Source organism: Baudoinia panamericana, assembly GCF_000338955.1.
Source record: "Baudoinia panamericana UAMH 10762 unplaced genomic scaffold BAUCOscaffold_1, whole genome shotgun sequence".
NCBI lineage: Eukaryota > Fungi > Ascomycota > Dothideomycetes > Mycosphaerellales > Teratosphaeriaceae > Baudoinia > Baudoinia panamericana.
The window spans coordinates 1,175,228-1,195,773 of NW_006911257.1; the positions used below are offsets into that span (position 1 = coordinate 1,175,228).

The 20,546-nt window shown below is 55.4% G+C and overlaps 12 protein-coding genes across 12 annotated transcripts; 6 read left to right on the forward strand and 6 right to left on the reverse strand.

Annotated features, from left to right (window-relative positions):
- Positions 1–6: 6 nt before the first annotated feature.
- BAUCODRAFT_118629 (uncharacterized protein) lies at positions 7–1,190 on the reverse strand (the record flags this gene model as incomplete). Its single annotated transcript, XM_007673900.1, has 2 exons — positions 7–105; positions 165–1,190. The coding sequence occupies 2 exons, from the start codon at positions 1,188–1,190 to the stop codon at positions 7–9; spliced, it is 1,125 nt and encodes a 374-aa protein (XP_007672090.1).
- A 922-nt stretch (positions 1,191–2,112) lies between these two features.
- BAUCODRAFT_118631 (uncharacterized protein) lies at positions 2,113–3,750 on the forward strand (the record flags this gene model as incomplete). Its single annotated transcript, XM_007673901.1, has 3 exons — positions 2,113–2,121; positions 2,215–3,601; positions 3,653–3,750. The coding sequence occupies 3 exons, from the start codon at positions 2,113–2,115 to the stop codon at positions 3,748–3,750; spliced, it is 1,494 nt and encodes a 497-aa protein (XP_007672091.1).
- Positions 3,751–4,510: 760 nt separating this feature from the next.
- BAUCODRAFT_144502 (uncharacterized protein) lies at positions 4,511–7,235 on the forward strand (the record flags this gene model as incomplete). The annotated part of the gene is made up of 2 exons (XM_007673902.1): positions 4,511–6,157; positions 6,210–7,235. 2 exons carry the CDS (start codon positions 4,511–4,513, stop codon positions 7,233–7,235), a joined length of 2,673 nt encoding a protein of 890 aa, XP_007672092.1.
- Positions 7,236–7,531: 296 nt separating this feature from the next.
- BAUCODRAFT_29290 (uncharacterized protein) lies at positions 7,532–8,011 on the reverse strand. The gene has a single exon (XM_007673903.1). The coding sequence runs from the start codon at positions 7,917–7,919 to the stop codon at positions 7,653–7,655; it is 267 nt and encodes an 88-aa protein (XP_007672093.1). The 5' UTR covers positions 7,920–8,011; the 3' UTR covers positions 7,532–7,652.
- BAUCODRAFT_118634 (uncharacterized protein) lies at positions 8,001–9,479 on the forward strand (the record flags this gene model as incomplete). The annotated part of the gene is made up of 3 exons (XM_007673904.1): positions 8,001–8,171; positions 8,289–8,490; positions 8,662–9,479. The coding sequence occupies 3 exons, from the start codon at positions 8,001–8,003 to the stop codon at positions 9,477–9,479; spliced, it is 1,191 nt and encodes a 396-aa protein (XP_007672094.1).
- On the reverse strand, positions 9,439–11,112 carry BAUCODRAFT_29293 (uncharacterized protein). The gene is made up of 3 exons (XM_007673905.1): positions 10,154–11,112; positions 10,052–10,103; positions 9,439–9,978 (listed from the first exon to the last, which is right to left on the reverse strand). Exons 1-3 carry the CDS (start codon positions 10,811–10,813, stop codon positions 9,692–9,694), a joined length of 999 nt encoding a protein of 332 aa, XP_007672095.1. The 5' UTR covers positions 10,814–11,112; the 3' UTR covers positions 9,439–9,691.
- A 271-nt stretch (positions 11,113–11,383) lies between these two features.
- Positions 11,384–12,981, reverse strand: BAUCODRAFT_144505 (uncharacterized protein; the record flags this gene model as incomplete). Its single annotated transcript, XM_007673906.1, has 3 exons — positions 11,384–11,654; positions 11,705–12,834; positions 12,886–12,981. The coding sequence occupies 3 exons, from the start codon at positions 12,979–12,981 to the stop codon at positions 11,384–11,386; spliced, it is 1,497 nt and encodes a 498-aa protein (XP_007672096.1).
- A 638-nt stretch (positions 12,982–13,619) lies between these two features.
- Positions 13,620–15,366, reverse strand: BAUCODRAFT_566686 (uncharacterized protein; the record flags this gene model as incomplete). Its single annotated transcript, XM_007673907.1, has 2 exons — positions 13,620–14,192; positions 14,233–15,366. 2 exons carry the CDS (start codon positions 15,364–15,366, stop codon positions 13,740–13,742), a joined length of 1,587 nt encoding a protein of 528 aa, XP_007672097.1. The 3' UTR covers positions 13,620–13,739.
- Positions 15,367–15,583: 217 nt separating this feature from the next.
- On the forward strand, positions 15,584–16,713 carry BAUCODRAFT_188970 (uncharacterized protein). The gene has a single exon (XM_007673908.1). The coding sequence runs from the start codon at positions 15,659–15,661 to the stop codon at positions 16,613–16,615; it is 957 nt and encodes a 318-aa protein (XP_007672098.1). The 5' UTR covers positions 15,584–15,658; the 3' UTR covers positions 16,616–16,713.
- Positions 16,714–17,799, forward strand: BAUCODRAFT_189074 (uncharacterized protein). Its single transcript, XM_007673909.1, has one exon. The coding sequence runs from the start codon at positions 16,813–16,815 to the stop codon at positions 17,470–17,472; it is 660 nt and encodes a 219-aa protein (XP_007672099.1). The 5' UTR covers positions 16,714–16,812; the 3' UTR covers positions 17,473–17,799.
- Positions 17,800–18,197: 398 nt separating this feature from the next.
- BAUCODRAFT_61185 (uncharacterized protein) lies at positions 18,198–18,979 on the reverse strand (the record flags this gene model as incomplete). Its single annotated transcript, XM_007673910.1, has 2 exons — positions 18,198–18,751; positions 18,817–18,979. The coding sequence occupies 2 exons, from the start codon at positions 18,977–18,979 to the stop codon at positions 18,198–18,200; spliced, it is 717 nt and encodes a 238-aa protein (XP_007672100.1).
- Positions 18,980–19,255: 276 nt separating this feature from the next.
- On the forward strand, positions 19,256–20,479 carry BAUCODRAFT_189027 (uncharacterized protein). Its single transcript, XM_007673911.1, has 3 exons — positions 19,256–19,417; positions 19,474–19,884; positions 19,938–20,479. Exons 1-3 carry the CDS (start codon positions 19,370–19,372, stop codon positions 20,376–20,378), a joined length of 900 nt encoding a protein of 299 aa, XP_007672101.1. The 5' UTR covers positions 19,256–19,369; the 3' UTR covers positions 20,379–20,479.
- Positions 20,480–20,546: the final 67 nt, after the last annotated feature.

Below are 20,546 nucleotides of genomic sequence, written 5' to 3' on the forward strand. Positions count from 1 at the left end.
AGGGTTTTAGTTGTCTCTCTTCCGCTTGCCATGGTTCCTTGGGCGCTCTTGTACAACATATTTGTTCGGGTTGCGCTTCTTGCGCGTCTTGTAGCCTGATTTGGCCTGAAGCGAGTTGGTTAGCGAATCGCACAAACGTTCACCAATGCATAGAGGAGACTCACTGGAGTGCCCCAGATGGACACAGGATGCACATTACCCTTGCTCTTACCACGGCCGCCTCCGTGCGGATGATCCACAGCGTTCATCGCCACGCCTCTGACAGTCGGGCGGATGTTCAGCCACCTACTCCGACCGGCCTTGCCAAGCTGCCTAAACTGCCAATGCGGATTGCTCGCCACTCCGACAGTCGCACACGCATTCTTGTCCACCTTCCTGACTTCACCACTCTGCAGCCGCACCGTGACGTCCTTCACCTTCTTCTTGTGCTCCGGCCCCACCTCCTCCTTTGCAATCACTGTCGCATATGTGCCAGCACTGCGACAGAAGACTGCACCCTTCCCACCAGTGGACCCGACATTGTAGACTTGCGTACCCAGCGGTACCATGTGCATAGGAAGGCAGTTGCCGCGGAACGCTGTCTTGGCGGCTAGCATACCAGGGTCCATTACGCCGCCCATGCTGGCCAAGAGGTCCTTCGGCACGCCGGAGAGGAAGGACTCCACGACGTCGCCAGCACGCATGCCTTCGGCGGCAACAATATACGACTTTTCCTTCGTCTTCACACTCTCCAGTAATGCAAGGTGAGCGCTCCGGTTAGGGTCGTATTCGATGCGTTCGACGATGTGTTTGCCAGGTGTAGAGCGGACGTAATCAACTGTGCGGATGCGTCTTCGGTGGCCACCTCCGCGGTGCCGCATCACAACACGACCGCTATTGTTGCGTCCGCCTTTCCCATGACCCACTTTGGCGAAAGTGAGAGGGCGGTGAGGCCCGCCTTTCCAGAGATGGTCGTTTATGGGCCGTTTGAGATGGCGGACACCAGGCGTGCGTGGCTTGTATGTCTTCAGCTGGAAGCCGGAGTCTTTACGCATTGGTGCGGCAGCGGGCGAGAAGACCATGGCGTCTGCGGTGGTAGTCGAGGCGCGCACCGGCTCCTCGACGACAGTAGTAGCATAACTGCGGCTGCGGAAGGAGGTAAGTAAGGCGCGGCATTGCTTGCACACATGTTGTAGCCGTGGTTGTAGCATTGTGCTCTGTAAGTGCCGCTTCAGCAACGAGGCAGAGAGCCAGGCAGCCAGATAGACTGGCAATGAGCCGATGGTATTTGGTCGTGGAGCTGCTACACTCTCATCTCGACCGCACCTACACCTGTCGGAGAAGGAGTTTCAATGCATCGGAGAAACGAACGGCCGACGGCAGTTCAGCGGTTACACCCGCCTTACCGTCGATCACGGGAAGTGGCAGCAGGTTCGCGATGGGTTGCTGAGCAACCGGAAGTTCCATTGCTCGTTCAGGCCTCTTGCCTTGACACATGGCTAATGCTACAACTCCAGCTCTGCCTTTTGTTCGTGAAGCGTACAACTCCTCCACAGTGCCGCACTCAAGTGTTCATCTGTAGAGGCACCCAGCCCGATCACCGATCGACGTCACGAGCTTGACGCCGAGCACTGACCGCACAACAAGCAGGCGCAAGCGCGTTCGGGCTCAAGCGGCGTGCTCAAGGCGAGCTTGGACCGAGCAACATCAAGAAACGCTACCACGCCTACCCGCTCCACAGTCAACAACCCTTACGTCCGCTCGCGATACACCCTCTACCTCACCCAGCAGCACTTAGATTTCAGTCTGCCTAGTCATCGTGCAGCTCGGTGGCACACTGGGCAGCTGAAAAGGTGCCTAATCTCAACATATCACCCCGGCATCTCCACACATTGCCAGCGTGTATGTTAATGGTGATATTCAGCCCTCGACACGCATTGCACACCATCACGGCCGTCATTGGGGAGGAGGAGCTTAGCTAGCACATTGCCGTGTTGAGAGTGATTCTTCGGTAGGCAGACGCGTCTGATCAAGCTGCGACGAATGTTCCATGCCAATGCTAACCTCGAGCCTTCAGATACTGGTCCCGTCAAACTCAAGCATCACCTTACACAGCATCATAGCTCGTCCACCATGCCTCCGGTATGTCCTCAGCCTCTGCCGCTGCCGCTGCGGACCATTCGTCCTGTCGGCTTTCGTGGCACGGTATGGTATTCGTGCTGACATGCAATCCAGGCAAGAACGGCCAGACGAGTGGTGACGGATGAGAATGCGGAGACGGGAACTCAGAGGTTGACGCGTGCGAAGGCCGCAGCACTCGAGACGTCTGCGGGTGACCCACCTAAGAAGGCGCTCGCCACGAAACGCTCGACAACCGCACCACTAAACGGCACCATCGCCGGCCGCAAGAGGACAGCTCTTGCAGACGTGAGCAATGTTACGAAAAAGGACGCCACGGAGAATGTGGAGGGGAAGAAAGGTGCACTGGAGAAGCCTACCCTGTCCAGATCCGCGAAGCCGGCCGGCGTCACCAAGCAGCCGGCGCGTACCAACTCGACGCGTACGGTGCTTGGCCAGAAGACAACCAACAGTGGATCATCCGATCTCAAACGACCTGCAAGTGGCAGTGGCTTCGCCGGACAAGTCGCGAAGAAACGCAACACGTCCTCATCGAAGCCGCCGATGGTCGTTGATGATGAGGACGAAGAAAACGCGCCGCCAGCAACCAATGGCGTAAAGTCTTCAGTCGAGATTAAGAAGAAGACGACAACTGTAAACAGTACCACCACCAAAGCCTGCCTGAAGCCCGACGAAGACGACGACTATCCGTCACTCGAAGAGGTCATCAAGGACGCAAAAGATCTTGACGCCGAAGATGTTGACGACCCGCTCATGGTTGCCGAGTACGTGCATGAGATATTCGACTACATGCGCGAGCTCGAGATAACAACCATGCCCAATCCGTCGTACATGGACAGCCAAACTGACCTCGAATGGAAGATGCGCGGTATCCTTGTCGACTGGCTGTTGGAGGTGCATACTCGGTTTCGCCTTCTACCGGAAACACTCTTCCTCACCGTCAACATTATCGACCGCTTCCTGTCCAGTAAGGTCGTGCAGCTGGATCGCTTACAGCTCGTCGGCGTCACGGCCATGTTCATTGCGAGCAAGTACGAGGAAGTCCTGTCACCGCACGTCCAGAACTTCGTGCACGTCGCCGATGATGGCTTCTCAGAAACTGAGATATTGTCCGCCGAACGCTTCGTCCTCGCCGCGCTCGATTACGACCTGTCCTACCCTAACCCAATGAACTTCCTGCGGCGAATTTCGAAAGCGGACAGCTACGACATCCAGACGCGTACGCTGGGCAAGTACCTTCTTGAGATTGGATGTCTGGATCACCGCTTCTTGAAGTACCGACCGAGTCTGCTGGCGGCTGCGGCTATGTACCTTGCCCGCATGGCGCTCGGCCGTGGTGAATGGGACGCGACGCTCAGCAAATATGCTGGCTACACTGAGCAGGAGATCCAGCCGGTTTTCAAGCTAATGGTCGACTACCTGCATTCACCAGTGCAGCACGATGCTTTCTTCCGCAAGTATGCGAGTAAGAAGTTTCTGAAGGGTAACCATCACCATTTCGGTCTACCTCGAGTCATCACTGACAGTTCGCTAGCTTCCATCGTCCTTCGCCAATGGGCCAAGAAATGGGCCCCTAAGTATCTCGACAACGTGCAGGATCAGCCGAGCAGTGGCAAGACTCCTCGCTCATAGCGCACCTTTTGGTATTGCTGTGCTGAATGTTCGCATAGTGAACGAGGCAACCTCAGACGCGGCTGCAACTCTGAGAAAGTCGCTGGGTGGTGGCGGCCAGCGATCATCGCTTTCTTCACGCAGTCTGGACGCATTGATGGACCGCTAAGCGGTCTGTATCATGTCGGCGTGACATCGAGCTGGAAAGAAGCGGACCCATTCCTAAGACGAAGTGTCCGCATCATCGGCGCCGGAGTTTTGAGGCGATGGTGAAATTGTTACTGCTTTTGCTGTTTCGTAACGCATGCTACTCGCGCTGTATCCAGGCTGACGCTACCATGAGCGCACCGATCAGCCTTGTTGATTTGGCATATGGGTATGTGGGGCGTTGGTAGAGGCTACAGTCACAGCTTGCACCATCACGAATGTATTCCTACATTGTGTCGCTGCGTAGTATGAGAACAATGCAGGTTACCAATCCATAGCTTTGTCACGTGGTGCTGAGTCAGTCCCAGCGGGGACGGCTCTCATTCGTCGCCGAATCTCAATCCTTTGGTTGGGCCGCACGCGTTCGACGGCAGGATTCCTAGTGATCTCGGCGACTCGGCACGCTTCGTAGGTGATGTGGTGATGGTTGCCTCTCGACGACAAGGTGAGGTCTTGGCTTCCTTTGGTACTCCCATGTAACTTCAACGGGCGAAAGTAGGAACGACCCTTGGAGCGGTTCGTACACAAGGACAAGACTCTGTCGGGACGATCACACCTTATAGTGTCACGCAACATGGCCGCCCAGGACGATCTGTCACCCGACGATAGCTACTTCAACGATCTCTCGCAACAGCTACCGCCAGAGCAAGAAAGCGCGGAGGGACGGAGAGGCTCGCAAGACGACAACTCGCAGGTCCCAAAGCCGAAGAGGATCGCTTGTGTGCTGTGTCGCAAAAGGAAGTTGAAATGCGACGGCGGCAAGCCATCGTGCGGGACCTGCACCCGGCTCGCGCATGACTGCTCGTACGATGAGGTGAGGCGCAAGAGCGGGCCCAAGCGAGGGTATGTCAAGGCGCTTGAGGCTCGTCTGGCGCAAGTGGAGACTATGTTGAAGACGAAGGACGACGATCCTAAATCGGCCAAACAAAATGGCACGAACGGCGCTTCGCTACATTCAATGCAACAGACCAATATGGCACCGGAGTCAGAAGATATCGTCATTGGCTCTGGCAACCGCGACTTCATGCCACATACGGAGCGGGCTGCCAACCAACATGACGGACCGTCGCAAGCACAGTATCCGCACGCGGCTCTCCATGCAGCCAGCAACAATGACTCTGCCCTACCTTCAGAGGAGCCTTTTCCGTGGGAAATGATAGGCTTGGGTCTGGACGAGCCTTTACCGACTCAGGACGTTATCAACGAGCTCAATCAGATTTACTTCGAGAAGATACATCCTTCTGTGGCCATGATCCATCGACCAAGATACTACGCGGCGATGAACCTCGCGCCCCATATGCGGCCGCCTATATGCTTGCGTTATGCGATGTGGTGTAATGCAGCCTCAGTGACTGACAAATACGAAGCGCTACAAGAGCACTTTTACCACCGTGCTCGGAAGTACATTCAGCAGGATGAGATGAAAGGGCACGGTGAAAGCATGATCACTGTCGCACATACTCAGACCTGGGCGCTGTTGGCAACCTATGAGTTCAAGCTCATGTTCTTCCCACGCGCTTGGATGTCAGCTGGTAGAGCTTGCCGGTCGGCGCAGATGATGGGTTTGCACCGCTTAGACGGGGTCGGTCTGGACGTGAAGCAATGTCTACCGCCACCCAAAGACTGGACAGAGCGGGAAGAGAGAAGGCGGACATTTTGGATGACATTCTGCGTAGACCGCTACTCGAGCATCGGCACTGGATGGCCAATGACAATAGATGAGAAGGACATCATGACCAACCTGCCTTCCGAGGAGAGTCAGTATGATCTAAGCAAGCCAGGGAGGACCATGACGCTAGAAGAAGCGCTTGAGCCGAACGGTGCACCTAGACTGTCCGGATTTGCTGGTGTGATCTTAATGTCATGTCTTTTCGGGCGCAATCTCACGCATCTACATCGGCCTGATCCCGACGACAATGACGAGGATCTCAACGGTGGGTTTTGGAAGCGACACCGTACAATGGATAATATACTCCTCAACACTGCGCTGGCTCTGCCTGACACGCTTCGGCTGCCAGGGGGCCTCAACGATCCTAACATCGTCTTCTTGAATATGAACATACATACTTCGACCATCTGCTTGCACCAAGCCGCGATCTTTAAGGCCGACAAGAATCGTATGCCCGCCAAAATCTCCGCAGAGAGCAAAGTCAGGTGCATCACAGCCGCTGCTGAGATTGCGAGTATCATGCGGCAGATTAGCCATCTGGACCTATCGTCGGTAAGTGTAGAACACACCTCAAGAAGCATACGTACTGACGCGGGCAACATAGATGAACCCATTCATCTCCTTCTGCTTGTATGTCTCGGCTCGTGTTTTCGTACAGTATCTGAAGTCGAGGCCGAAAGATACGCAAGTCAAAGCTTCACTGCAATTTCTGCTGTCCGCAATGCACGCTATCAAGCGTAAGAATCCGCTTACAGAGTCCTTCCTTGTGCAGCTGGACGTTGACCTTGAGAGCGCTGGCTTGGAAGATTCACGCAGTCTCCGCGCGGCTGTGCTCCGGCAGCCCAGCCTGCCAGATCGCTTCGAAGGCTGTCCGACGGCGCATATAATGCCAACTGTGCCAACTTACATGAAGCATACCTACGGAGATCAAGGCCTTAGCATGTATAACGATCCCCAGTCGAACACGCACATGGTTCCGCCGGTGACGACGGACACTACCGCTTTTGGCTATGCGACGACAGAAATGCCGGACTACATAGGAAGTGCGACATCTTTCGAGCTACCAAACCGGCAACGAACGCCGGGCTCGATGCAAGGCTCTACATATCGCAGTCCGCAATCCAACAACAATGGCGAGATGGATACCAGCCCTGACGGTAGTAACACTGACCAGCGTACTCCGGAGTCGTCAGGTGTGGGTCAGCAGAACTCTTCCTCACGGACGTCAAATACGGGGTACTCGCCACAGAACCAGCAACAGCAGCAAGACTCAAACAGCAAGAAGTCGCAGCACAGCAAGCTTCATGGGATCTTCGAACACGCTAACCTTGGTTTTACTGCGGACTATGATATGCACAACTTCGCAGCCGTGACAGCAGAGTCGCAACAGCCTGGGTTTGTATTTCCGCAAGAATGGGGCTCAGGCAGTACTGGCTTGACTCCTGCGGCCACTGGGATGGTTAACGGCGCATCGGGCATGACACCTGGTGCGCTTAACGACGTGATGGGTATGAGTGATGCGGATTGGAATCAAATGATGGAATCACTGAACAACAGCGATGTGAATTGGACAGCGGGGTTTCCGCATGACTCGAGCATGCCGGAGATGATCAATGGGCGACGTGTGTAGCCGGGCCGACCTGATCGCTGTTTGGCGAACTATATGGGCGACGTGGAGTCAGTCCGAAGATACCACCGGTTCTGCGCAGTTTTTTTTGGCGTAAATTGAGAAGCTACGTCTCAACTCCAGATGCTAGACGCTATCGTTACCTTCTTACGATCCGTGGTGGCGGCTGGGATGGGTTGTGGTGCCCAAAGTCGGAAACTGAGGTAGCGGGCCAGCCGACGAGCCTTGTGCGGCAGACTACCGTTCCGGGGATGGTGGCCGCCTCCATTCGTCTGCCGTTGATTAATCAAATTGCGTTCGCCTACCTCGCTTAAGGTAATGTTAAGCCGGCTCTTCTCATTCGCTACATGGGAACTCATGGCACTAGCGTGGTGACAGCCCCATGGCCGGGGGGCGTTCAGGGTGGAGAGCGAGCGCATGCTAGTGGGGAGGGCGCAGAGGCCGGTGGCTCTGTGGTTCTCCGCGTAGTGTACCCAAACTGAGGTGTGCACGCAAGTGGTGCTGTCGTGACCGCAGCCTCTTCAGGAGCATTATCCATATACATCTAGCGCGCAACATCCAAAAGTTAATGGTAAGGCCCGCAGCCAGCCAAGCTCGCTTCTGCCTGCATCCGTCGCGATACAAACGGCTATGCAGCAGCAGCAGCAGCAACAGCAGCAGCAAACCCATTATCCTGCAGCACTGCATGCAATGAACGGCGCATCGGTGCAATACCCATCGCCGCGATATGATCTCAACCAGTATCACAATGGTTATGGGAACGGCGCAATGCAGCACGCTCCGACAACGCCGAGCAATGGTGCGCCCGGCATGATGCGCTACCCAATCCCTCCGCAAGCACCAGTCGATGGGCGACATGCAACCGGCGTGCGAGGCAAGAAGGACATCAAGAGAAGGACGAAGACTGGATGCTTGACTTGTCGGAAACGAAGAATAAAGGTCAGTAGTAGACGTGTGTTGCTGGTATGGCAGAAACGGAGCGGAGCTGCAAGGAGCCTGGCGCCGCGATCGCGTCCGAATAAGCGAAAGTATAAACTGACAATTGCTCGTCGGCAGTGTGACGAAAGTCAGCCAACCTGTCGCAACTGCACCAAAAGCAAACGGGACTGTCTGGGCTACGATCCCATCTTCAAGCAGCAGACGAGCCCCGCGCCCATTCAGCCCGCTCCCGCCTCCACCACCGCCACCGCAGCATCAAGTGCCACGTTACCGTTACCACCCAATCCGTACCCGCCAGCTCATACATACTCTGCGACTGGTGACAGTGACGGGACCTACGATCACGCGCCGTCAGTCGATCCAATATCAGGGCTTCAACGAACGCATGCCATGGCGCAGAGCGCCCCTCACTCCATTCCAGGCCCGGTGAGAAGAGGTAAGCCAAACCGTGTCACCGCCACGTATCTGATGCATGATTAATGTCTCGTAGTCTTCTCGCTCCGTATCGACGACCTATTCGCGCTCAATGACGTGCCGCCACGTTACGAAACCCACCCAGCACGCTTAGCATCACTAGCCTCGCAGCAAGAACTCAGCGACTTCTACACCTTCCACTATGCGCCGGGCCTTGACCGACTATTCGAGACGACCTGGTACGCCGCGCATGGCTTCGCGCATTTACAAGCAAATCCAGAACTTGCGGACTTCGTCTTAGCATGTGCCGAGCAATTCAAGTCCTCAGTTGAAAGCTCTCATGTCGCTAACCAGCTACGGTCTCTGGAAGCATGCCTAGTCTGGCGCCTGGCATCAATGCCGCGCTCAGCGAATCCAGGTATCCCGGATCTCGCGACCCGCGTTGATACACTTGAGCACCTGCTCACCGGCACCTTCCTGGATATGACGAGAATGCCTCCACAGCCTAGCGCAGAACAAGGCCGGGAATCGTACGAAGCTGAGACGTTCTGGTACAATCTCGCACTCTTCACCGCAGCGCGCGACGACCGACCTGACCAAGGTGCAACGCAGCAGATTGACCATTCGTTGGGCGTAATGCGCGGCATCCTTCGCCAGAAGGAGAACCGCGACGTGCTCTACTCCGTGGCGATCGGGCGCTATATCGGCGGTAGAACGCCTGACTTCCATCCTCAACGGCATCTCCTAGCGTCAACGAACGACTCGAATGAGGACGTCAACAAGCTCATTGTTGCGCAACAATTTATTGAAGCTGAGAATCAGAGCGGTACTTCTCAAGTAGTCCAGCGCATCTGCAGTATGGCGCTGCGAGGGTGGCTTCTGCAAAAGCAGTGATGGACGAACAACTAATTTCAGCAGTATGTGATCGTTCAAGCGGAGCTTGTTTTGACGCACGGCGCATTTTGTGGGTTTGCAGAGATACCCAAGTTCGCTGCTGATATCAGCATTCATGAGGACAGGCTAGGGTCAGACACTTCTACATAACAAGGACCGGCAAGGCATCAAAGTGCGGTCGGCGCCTTCCGGCAGCAGCTCGCCAAGAGCAATCATAGATCAGCTTGTTCTGGCACCGGGCTCTTCAGCTTACCCGTTTCTAAAGCCGAGCGAATATTCTCAACGCAGAATCGTTCCATCGCTGTTTGGGTTTCTACCGTCCAGGTGCCCATGTGTGGTAACAGCATGACATGAGGGTTGTCCACAAGGCCAGGATGGACTTTCGGCTCCGCCTCGTAAACGTCCAGACCGACACTAAGCACCTGACCACTTTCGAGGGCTTTGACAAGCGCGTCTTCATCCATAACGGCGCCGCGAGCCGTGTTGACAATGATAACCCCTAGTAACTCGCGGGTAGCAGGGTCAGCTGTATCCCAAACGATTCATATGGTACTACACATCATTCTGCGCACCTTTCTTCATCTTCGCAAATTCAGCTGTGGAGATGATGTGGCGGGTGTGTTTCTGGCGACGTCAATCAGAGCTTGCAGTCCAAGTCTTCGCGTTGAGCTTACATTCAGCGGAAGGTTCAAGCTCAGAACATCCGACCGCGCAAGAAGGTCGTCAAACGAGACGTACTCTGCGCCCCCGGCGAGATCGTCATCGAGCTTCTTTCGGTTGTGGTAGATTGCCTTCATACCGAAGGCATCGCACTTCTTCTTCATGTTCCTCCCAATACCACCCATCCCCAGGATCCCGAGAGTCTTTCCTTCAGGATCATGACCGAGAGGAGGCGCGGGCTGACCTCGCCACTTGCCCTCCCTGAGCGCTAACATCGAGGTGTTGAAGCCTCGAAGCGCTCCGAGAATCAGAAATACTGCAGTATCCGCAGTCGCATCGTCTACCAGAGTCGGGACGTTACTGATACGAATGGGCGGATCCCGCGCTGAGCACGCATGCACATCGATTTGGTCGTATCCCGCGCCCAGGTGAGAACAGAAAGTGAGACTTTTCGGGAGCGCATTGATGAGCTCCTCGTCCCACAGCCCAGTGACATCGGTAGCGAACGTTCGATAGGCGGCGACGACGCCATCGAACTTGCCGGATGTACATTCTTCGAGAAATTCTGCGCGATTCTTCGCTTGTGGTTCAACGAGGTCGGCAATGTCTGAAAGGCCATTCCAGCTGTCTCTTGCGTGGTCAATGCTGCCGAGGAGCAGAGCTTTTGGTTTCATCTTTGAGGCCCCCTCTCTCCGAGATCCTTGGACGGTAAGCAGTGAATATTAGCGACACTGATGTTTGGAGATGGAGGTGTTGCAAAATATTGATATTCGCCTGCAAAGGCGGTTACTGCGGCTACATCGGCGTTTGATAAGACCTACCAATAGCGGGCATCAGATCCAGCTAGATATTGTTATCCGCAACATCACTTCACTTCTCGAGATCTAAGCGATCTGCCCTACACAAAAGCAAAACATACAGCAGCGGGTATTCCCACGTGGTCACCCACCGCAGTACTAATCCACCGGTTCGCAGCTTAAGTACAGGAGAGCGGACGGGATCCTCTGTTCTCTGCGACCTATGGCCGTATGTACCAGAATTGGTGTGTCTTGTCAATCATATACATTTCGTCAGAGGGCTGCAGCATCTGCGTACTCGTACTATCACATCGGTCCCGGTTGTATGTATATATGAGCAACGAAGGTGCGTTTAACGCGGTAGATATGGGCTGTAAGACTAGCGATCCTCACGCTGTTGCGATACAGCTAGCACCACAAAATTCCATCCCAGATTGTATCGAGCTTCTACAGTTCCACACTGAGGTGGTGCCCTGCCGGAGCTATGAGGAAATAGTTCTCCATATGCATCAGCTCATCCGTCATCGAGGGCGCAAGCTTGGCTCCCGCACACCGTCTGAAGAACTCTGCAGCCGCCAGTCGAAGCTCCATGGTCGCCAGATGCACCCCCAGGCAAGTTCTTGCGCCGGCACCGAACGGCGAATAGACCGCTCTTGCGGCGTCGCTAACCGCGTACCTCCCATCTCCGTGCGAGGACATCCATCTTGCTGGGATGAATCTATGAAACGTCAGTGACACTTCCAGCCGCAGCTTGAGTAAGAGACTGACTCTTCGGGATCGGGAAACAGCGAGGCATCTCGATGAAGGCTGAACGCCTGCGTAGTGGCCGTGGTTCCGCCCGGGAGGAAGTATCCACCCATGCTGATTCCTCCACTAGGTACTCTTCTCGGCAGACCACCTGGAGCGGCTCCATACAATCGCAGCGTCTCTTCTATCACCGCATTCAGCAGCTCAAGCTTCTCGACTTCCGCATCCTGATACGCCTCCGGAAGACCTCGCACTTCTTCCTCCACCGCTCGTTGTAGTTCTGGTCGTGAAAGCACAGCCCATACAAGGTAAGTCAATGTGATGGAGGTGGTATCAGTCCCAGCTACAATCAGATTCAGTGCCTCTTGTTTGACGTCGAGATCGTCCAACCGCTCGGCTTTCTCCGCCTCAGCAACCATGCCCGCGAAGACGTTGGCATGCCCTTGGTTCGCTCTCATGCCTTTGACCGCAGCCTCGGCGTAGTTCATTAGGTAGCTGTTGTTATTCCATAGGTCCTGACAAATCTGTATTGGCAGTCGTTTGCCTAGGTAGCGCACGAACGGCATCTCAGCGCCGATGCCGCCTCCCATCAATGCGACCTGCAACTTCCGCATGTACTCGCTGACTACACCATGTTCAAGAGTCTGGAATGACTCGCCAAACATGAGGTGGGCTGAAACGTCGGAAGCCATAAACATCCACCACTTCATGACATCGACAGGGCCTTTTGCAGCTTCGGCACACATGCGGGCCACCGCCAACTCGACACGCTCCCGGACGACAGGTTCCCAATGTTGGCGTAGGTGGCTCTTGCTGAACGGCCGCGACAGCAACCGGCGGCGACCAGCGTGCGCCTTGTTGTCAGTCATGGTGAACACACCGTCACGCGGTACCGGATTCAGCGATCTGTACCACTCGGTCTTCTCGAAGCCTCCACCAACTGCATGGATGATCTTAAAAGCTTGTGGACTGGCCACAGCGACTTCGTCGGGAGCGATGCGAACGATCTTGCCATAACGCTGGTGCAAGGCATGGACGAAGTGTATGCGCTTTCCCGCGACAACGGCAGCTTTCAGCGGTAGGTTTGTGAAACGAGCATAGAGTGGGCCCGGAATATCGTTCAGAGGACTCCGCAGGCTGTGTACGATGTGCTTTCATCTCTCAGTTCACGTGCCTGAAACATCAAAGGGCAGTAGACTTACAACGAGCAGAAGGAAAACCAAGCATACACAGATCAATCCCACAACCAGGAGGGTTGGTGACACGAACGGAAGGTAAGAGAGGGACAGTAAGAACATGGTGGGCACACGCAGCTTGCAACAAATGAATGCTGAATGCTTGCTTTGTTGGGAATATGCGTCTTGCGTGCCAACTCTTAGGTATATGAAGTCTGCTGGCACGGATACCCGGAGCCTTTCCGAGCCGAGATGCATTCATAAACTTGCTCCGCGATGATCCAGACAGTGAACTTGGCTTCATGTCTGTAGTTGCGGGCGTCGACACGGATAGGTGGCGGCGTAGTTTGTGGGGGAATTTGGTGGGGAATTTTGGCGGGGCAATGCCTTTTCGCCACAGTGTTTCCGGCCTGTAGACCCGACACGCGGCACGCCTTTACATGCCGGGTCTCCTGCCGTCTTCTGCAAGAATTCAGACCCGGGGAGAAGGTCCAATGCATGCCATGCGACGAGCATGTCGCTGGTGCGCCACTGTTCGGTCCAGAAGCGAACGGTCTTCAGAGCTTGCGATTACCTTCCATGATAGGTCTCCTTGCTCCTCGTTGAGCTGTAGCAGCAACGGTCGGATTCGCTGAGCTCGAGACCTTTGTAGCTTCATTATATGCTAGTCGCTTGGCCCTAGACTTTGTGGTCGTATTGCTTTACTTGGAGCAGAATTTGTGATGGCTGGCTTGGCATGCGAAGCACACATCATGCCCGTTTGGTCGGGCTAGCCCGATCACACGTTCACAGGCCATCCGGCGGCCTCGGCGTAGAATGGGTCATACAACTCGCCTGTCGCATCACCGTAATTTCAGCCTTTGACCTTCGTAAGGTGAGTCTTACTCCTTGGATGACCCATAAACAGGCTCCTTCACCCATCGCACGGGCGCCTCGAGCGAACCGTCATGCCCGTACAGCATATCGCTGAGGTCACTGTTGACGCTCCTCTCGCCATGCAGCGCCCGGAGGTCTCCGTAGAATGGAGGACGCCCGTCCTCTAATGGAGAATGCGGCGCGCTGTCAGACAGGGTGTCATCTGGCCACGTACCTATATCGGCAGCTCGGTCGTTCAAGAGATCTACCACCGCTTGCCCGTCTGCGGGGTGGATCCGGCCAGGATCCGCGTCTTGCTCGTGCGCGGGAATGCCGTAGTCAGGCGGCCGGGTATCGACAGCTGCTTCGGAGGCGGTGGGTAGAGCTAAAGGGCTTGGTCGCTGCTCGGTGTTATCGAAAAGCGGCGTCAACGTGCTAGTACCCTTCAGTACGGATTCCGGGGACGCGGTAGAAGCGGCCTACGACTTACATTGTCAGCCTACGCTCTGTCTAGCGGACCGGCGACTCCCAATGGTCGAAAGTGTGATCGACGTCACAACCAGGGATTTTGCAAATGTGCGTGTCAAAGTGGTAGCTATCCAAGCTGAGTGGCGACGAGGAGCCGGACACGTAGCCTGAATCGTGGGGCGAGTGCGTGAGGGGAGGTTTGGGAAGAGATGAGCCCGTACTGACATTCGTCTCCACCATCTTGTCCCCTTCCACTCTCATTTCACGATCGCGTAGTTTGCGCATCAAGCCCAGGAATTGGCTGTTGCGAAACTTGTCCGTTGTGTTGTGCTCCACCTTCTCTAGCAGCTCCTGTGCGGTGGCGGCTAGTGCATCGTCGTCCTGGTATGGAGAAGGCTGCTCTGTCTTCTCGCTGTGATCCTGCTGCTCTAGTGCATAAGGGACATCGTTGTGGTAATGGCCAAGTCCATCAGGAAGCTGATCTCGCCCAAGGTCAGGCCTCGAAGTCTCGTCTCGTACCAGACGAGTGTCATCTGCCTCCAAAACCTCGCTCTGGCTCGACCCCATCATGACACTCTCTGCCCCGAAGTTAAGCTCAACATCGTCTCGCGCTAGATCGAATGCGCGCTCAAAGGCGGCTTCGTCGAACTGCTCATACACAGGCTCCTTGCCTTTCGACTGCTGCGTCGCCTGAAACGGCGTAGTTTGGGCCAAGTCGTTCTGAAAGCCAGAGTAGCCAAAGCGTGCTCTCTGCTGGAACGCCAACGGGGAAACGGGAGCGGACTGTTGGGCTCTCGGCGCATATTGGTCAATGTGGTTTCTGAAACCCTGCGCCCAGCCTGCTGTACTTGGAGCTGCTTGCTGCAGATGCTGCTGCTGCATAGGTGGAGGCGCAATATGCATGCGTTGGAAGTCGGCGGCCCATGACGGCGTTTGCGCTGGCCCGGTGAAGTCTGGCTGCTGGCGGTGGAACGATTGCAGCTGTGGGAGGTCGGACAATGGTACGCCTGCCTGAAAAGCCTCAAACTCTGCATCTAGCACGCCAGCATTGGGATCAGGGGATCGGAAGCCATAGGCAGGCGAACGGTGTGAGAGCAGACGGTCCTGCTGAAGAGTGCGGTCAAGGGAGGTTTGCTGCTTGAACTGCTGTAGCGGGTTCGACGGCCCGCACAATGCCTCGGACATGGTTGGGGTGAAAAGATGATAATGTTGTATTGGAAAGCAAGAGGGTGAGCCCACAAGAGCACGAAGAGAGATGACCGGCACATGCCACACAGTACATGTATCTCGGCGAAATGCTCTCCGGGCCGAGGTTCACCGTCCGCGCCAGGGTCTGTAGTGCCAAATCGAGATGCTTCCCAGATAGGAAAGTACGCCGGACGCTAGCGAACAATAAGTGAAATGTGTACATATCAACATCAACAACATTCGAAGACCGCGCGAACCCTGCGTACAACATTGAAGAGGATCCGCAGTGATGGCGCAGGTAATATCATCCTCCGCTCACGATGACATGATCCACGACGCCGTGCTCGACTACTATGGCCGCCGTCTCGCAACCTGCAGCTCCGACAAGACGATCAAGATCTTCGACATCGAACCTGCTTCCTCCGCCAACAGCGCACAACAGCAGCAGCAAGCGGAACAACACCGCTTAACGGCTACCCTGACCGGCCATGAAGGCGCCGTCTGGTCGCTCGCCTGGTCTCACCCCAAGTTCGGCGTGATACTCGCAAGCAGCAGCTACGACGGCCGTATCCTCATTTGGCGCGAGCAGAACGGGCAATGGCAGCGCATCTACGAGTTCACCTTGCATACCGCGTCCGTGAATGCGGTGGCGTGGAGTCCAGCCGAGTGCGGATGCCACCTGGCCGCTGCAAGTAGCGATGGCAACGTCAGCGTGCTCACGTTCGAGAACAACACCTTCTCCCACACCATCTTTCCCGCACACACTCTCGGTGTCAATGGTGTAAGCTGGGCACCGGCTACGCTACCCGGCCAACTCTTTAGCGCGCAGGCGCCGGGAAGACAAGAAGGCCCGCAGAGACGATTTGTCACCGGAGGCTCCGACAACCTGGTTAAGCTCTGGAGCTACAGTAGCACAACGCAGTCCTACGATAATGTAGCGACATTACAAGGCCATCGTGACTGGGTACGGGATGTGGCTTGGTCACCAACGCCGCTTAGCAAACAGTACATCGCGAGCGCGTCACAGGATCACACGGTCCGCATATGGACGCTTGCGGCGGGAGAGGACATTGCAAATGCTGGGGCGTGGCATTCGGAAGAGCTGAACTTTGAGGTGGTCATGTGGCGAGCAAGTTGGAGCATGGCAGGCAATGTTCTGGCGGCATCTGGCGGTGACAACCGCGTCAGCTTATGGAAGGAGAAGCTGAAGGGTGGGTGGGAGTGCGTGAAGACCATTGAGGAGTAGGTCGCGGCGGGAGAGTGTCAACGGCAAGCGAGGAGTATCAGGCGTTCGTATGGAAGGCAGAGCGTCATGCCGGTGCCTAGCCACAAGCTTGTCTCAGTGAAGGCCACCTGCAGGGGGGCGGTCGATGACTGTGGTGGCAAAAGAAGGCTGGTACATCGATCTTCCCAATGCCGTAGATCGGATCGGATCGTACAGGTATGGCTCAGCCACAGTACTCAATCCAACACCCAGCGCCATATCCACTTGCTCTCTGCCATGTCCTCCGATTCCGACCCCCTAAACTCCTCCTCCTGCTTCTGAGTCCAGACCATACACCCATTCTCCAAAAACGGCAAACGGTTCCGAGCCGCACCGATACCCTACAGCCTCTCCGCTCGTGCTCGGATTGCAAAGTCCATGGCACAACACATTCGTTCCTCGGACTGCGGGCATACTGTCGGCCGAGCAAGGCGGGCCAAGCTACGACCGTGATGGTTTCTGCGACGGCCGACTCACGACAAGTGCTACGGGAGAGACATCACCAGCGGGACAGAGACCTTTGCCCAGATTGGAGACGATGTGGGCGCAACAGATTGCTTGTTCGGGAGACAGTCACCCGGCTACAGCCCACCATCTTCGAACATGTTCAAGAAGGCGCGAACTGCCGCATGGCGATATTCACAGTGCTTTGCCGTCGCGTCTGCGCATTGGGGCCGGCGTGGAGATCCGTATTAACCTCCCCGGCTAGTCACTGCGCTGTAAAGCAGAGATCAAGACCGAGCTATTTACCGTGCCAATTCACATCCGCCAACTCTGATCGAGAAAGACGAAGCGCGCAGTATCTCGCGAAATCTGCAATTGGAGTAGCAAACGATTGAGCCGGCATTAGCGCAGCTGCAGATTAGGTGGTACGAAGAAGAAGGGCAAGCTAATGATGGCATCAAGGCAGCGGGCCTGCACGACGGGTTTGTTGAGGAAGCGCTGACGATTCCGGCGTTGAGCATTTTGTTGGGCGCGATACTTGTGGTTTTTGATGGTGATGGCCCGCTAGAATCGAAGTCGCTGCACGTTGCGAGCGAAACTACGGACAATAGGAAGATGTCTCATCCCAAGAATGTGTCTGATGCGAAGCCACTACGGCTGCTCGGTCGCATGCTCAAGAAATCACGTAGGTTTGTGAGCGTCTATCGTAGTCAGGTGACGATACTTTTGTAGAATCGTTACAACCCAATTCGAACGTGCATCTCTCTCCATGCAGTATCCGTTGCAAGACCGCACAGCTCTCAGTATACTCGCTTGGAAACACCATAGCTAGAGTGGCGTGACGATACATCGCTTCCTCCTCCCGATAACACTGCGCCGTGCAAGACTCTCTGAAGCAAGAGTTAACAACGCGGTTGAAACGAAGACAGCTGCGGTGTACCCTCCGCAATGCATAGTGCAGCAAGTACCGCACACACTAAGACAACTTGGATATACTTGGGCAATCAGATGCCCATCCGTCACCATGCAGTACCGGTAAACGGTCATGCATGTCAAGAATAGGACTTCGTCAGTCGTTGGCCGCGGAGTTCGCAATTCTCGGCGTCATTAAGAACATATATCAATCGTCTTCGTCAGAAGAATATGCTCCGAGCCCTAGCACAGGTGGTGGTGCCGCTAATTCTGATGCCAGTGGTCTGACATTTGGCTGCGAGGGCTGCGCTTCACTCACAATCGCGGCTGGCTTTGATGTAGGTGCCCCGCCCACCGGTTCTAGCAATCGATTCTGCTCGTTCGGAGTGCTGACTTTCTCCGGGTTTAGCATCGCCGAAGTAGGCTGCTCAGCATCAGAAATTTTGGCGGTAGACGTTCTGCGCAACTTCACACCGCCGATGGCCTCCTTCTCGCGACCCTTCTTGCGCTTTTTTGGTACCACGGACCATGTCTGTACCTGGACAACATCCTCACCATCATCGACCAGCTTTGCCGCTTTCTCGGCGGCTTCCTTGCGCTGTCGGAAAGCTTCGAGCTGGTCCGTGGTTTCCTGTCTTACTTCGGCTTCCTTGTTCCGGGTGCTCTCCAGGACCGAGTCAAGAAAGTCGACTTCATCCTCGTCCAGCGTCCGGAATTGGTTCCTCAGGCGTGTAGCTTCTTCAAAGGCCTCTTGCTTTGCGGCTTAGCACTCACCCTGACTCGTCAGCTAGGTATCTCTGTACAGTGCTCGTCTTGAGGCGATTCACCCTTGTTAGCCTGCAATGTCTCGTATAAGGATTTGCCACCTTGTTGCTCGCCAGGTGCTGTGTTCCGTGCCCTGGTAGCTTCTATCTGCACCTGCGCTCTCAGCCAGGCCTCGTCACGCTCCGTAGGACTCTTGTCCGTTCCGGCAGACACGAAACGGGACATTTTCGTGTGCCCGGGTCGTGCAAGGACGACGTTGGAGGAGCGCGCAATAACCGAGATGCGGCTCAAGCGGCCTGAAGTCCGCCGGGATGTGGACGACGTGGAGCGGCCGGTGGCTGTTGTCCCTGCAGCGGCGCACAAGGGCATCAGACCGACGTAGCACATGCATTCGCGGCTAAACTGTTTGCGCCAGTGACAGCGAGGGGCAGGTCGATACAGGCAGTATGTACCATGGTGGGGTGTGTTTGTGTGGTGTGGTGGGAAAATGGCAGACTACAAAAGTTTTGTCTGATAAGACTGGACTTTCTCTTCAACAACGTCCGACTATTCACTACTGCTCTCTTAAACCTCTGTTGTAGATCAAATTAACATTACGAGCGAATATCTGTCAACATGGCCCAAGACCTGCAATGGACGAAGAAGACGTTCACTTTGAACACCGTTCGCCACCCTGCCACTTCGCCATTGTTCACATTCCCATGCTGACAATCGCATAGGGAGCTAAGATACCAGCTGTCGGTCTCGGTACCTGGCAGTCGAAGCCGAATGAGGTCCGCGAGGCTGTCAAGGCAGCCCTGCTTGCCGGCTACAGACACATCGACACGGCCCTTGCATACGGCAACGAGAACGAGGTCGGTCAAGGCATCAAGGACTCTGGTGTTCCAAGAAGCGAGATCTGGGTGACGACCAAGTTGGACAACCCATGGCACAAGCGTGTGGAAGAGGGTATCACCTCGTCTCTGAAGTCGCTGGACATGGACTACGTGGACCTGTACCTCATTCATTGGCCATCATCTACCGATCCGGATGACCTGAAGAAGCACTACCCTGACTGGGATTTCATCAAGACATGGCAAGAGATGCAGAAGCTGCCCGCTTCTGGCCGTGTAAAGAACATTGGCGTCTCGGTAAGACATTGCCATGAAAAAGTTCTCAACTATTGCTGATTATGGTTCTACAGAACTTCGGCATCCGCAACATGGAGAAGCTGCTCAATGACCCAAGCTGCAAGACTACCCCGGCCGTCAACCAGATCGAGCTGCACCCCAACTGCCCATCCCCGAAGCTCGTCGACTACTGCAAGGAGAAGGGCATCCACTGCACCGCCTACTCCTGCCTCGGCTCCACCAACAGCCCGCTCGCGAAGGACGCCACGCTCATGAAAATGGCCGAGAACAAGGGCAAGACTCCCGCCCAAGTGCTTCTGATGTGGGGTCTTCAGCGCGGCACCAGCGTCATTCCCAAATCTGTGACTGCTTCGCGTATCGAGGCAAACTTCCAGCTCGACGGGTGGAGCCTCACGGATGAGGAGATGAAGCAGCTCTCCAGCTTGCCGGATCGCTTCAAGGTGTGCGGTGATGCATGGCTTCCGGTGAAGGTCTTCTTTGGCGATGACGAGTAATATTGCGTCGGTCAAGCTGAATGCACTATTCGATCGAGTAGAGGGCGTGAAACGTCGGAACGGCGGTCTTGGTTGCATACATTCGGCGCGTTGCACTGTAGAAGGCATGGCGTTGCAGTCCATAATCGCATTAAACACCGTCTGTAACGATGCAGAATGATTTCAAAG

Coding starts and splice junctions, on each gene's coding strand:
- BAUCODRAFT_189027 (XM_007673911.1), top strand. CDS start 19,370: ATGGCCCAAGACCTGCAATGGACGAAGAAGACGTTCACTTTGAACACC. Junction 19,418..19,473: donor AGACGTTCACTTTGAACACC/GTTCGCCACCCT, acceptor ACAATCGCATAG/GGAGCTAAGATACCAGCTGT. Junction 19,885..19,937: donor TAAAGAACATTGGCGTCTCG/GTAAGACATTGC, acceptor ATGGTTCTACAG/AACTTCGGCATCCGCAACAT.
- BAUCODRAFT_29290 (XM_007673903.1), bottom strand. CDS start 7,919: ATGCAGTGCTGCAGGATAATGGGTTTGCTGCTGCTGTTGCTGCTGCTG.
- BAUCODRAFT_188970 (XM_007673908.1), top strand. CDS start 15,659: ATGGCGCAGGTAATATCATCCTCCGCTCACGATGACATGATCCACGAC.
- BAUCODRAFT_189074 (XM_007673909.1), top strand. CDS start 16,813: ATGGCTCAGCCACAGTACTCAATCCAACACCCAGCGCCATATCCACTT.
- BAUCODRAFT_29293 (XM_007673905.1), bottom strand. CDS start 10,813: ATGAAACCAAAAGCTCTGCTCCTCGGCAGCATTGACCACGCAAGAGAC. Junction 10,104..10,153: donor GCTTGAACCTTCCGCTGAAT/GTAAGCTCAACG, acceptor TGACGTCGCCAG/AAACACACCCGCCACATCAT. Junction 9,979..10,051: donor ATTTGCGAAGATGAAGAAAG/GTGCGCAGAATG, acceptor GCGAGTTACTAG/GGGTTATCATTGTCAACACG.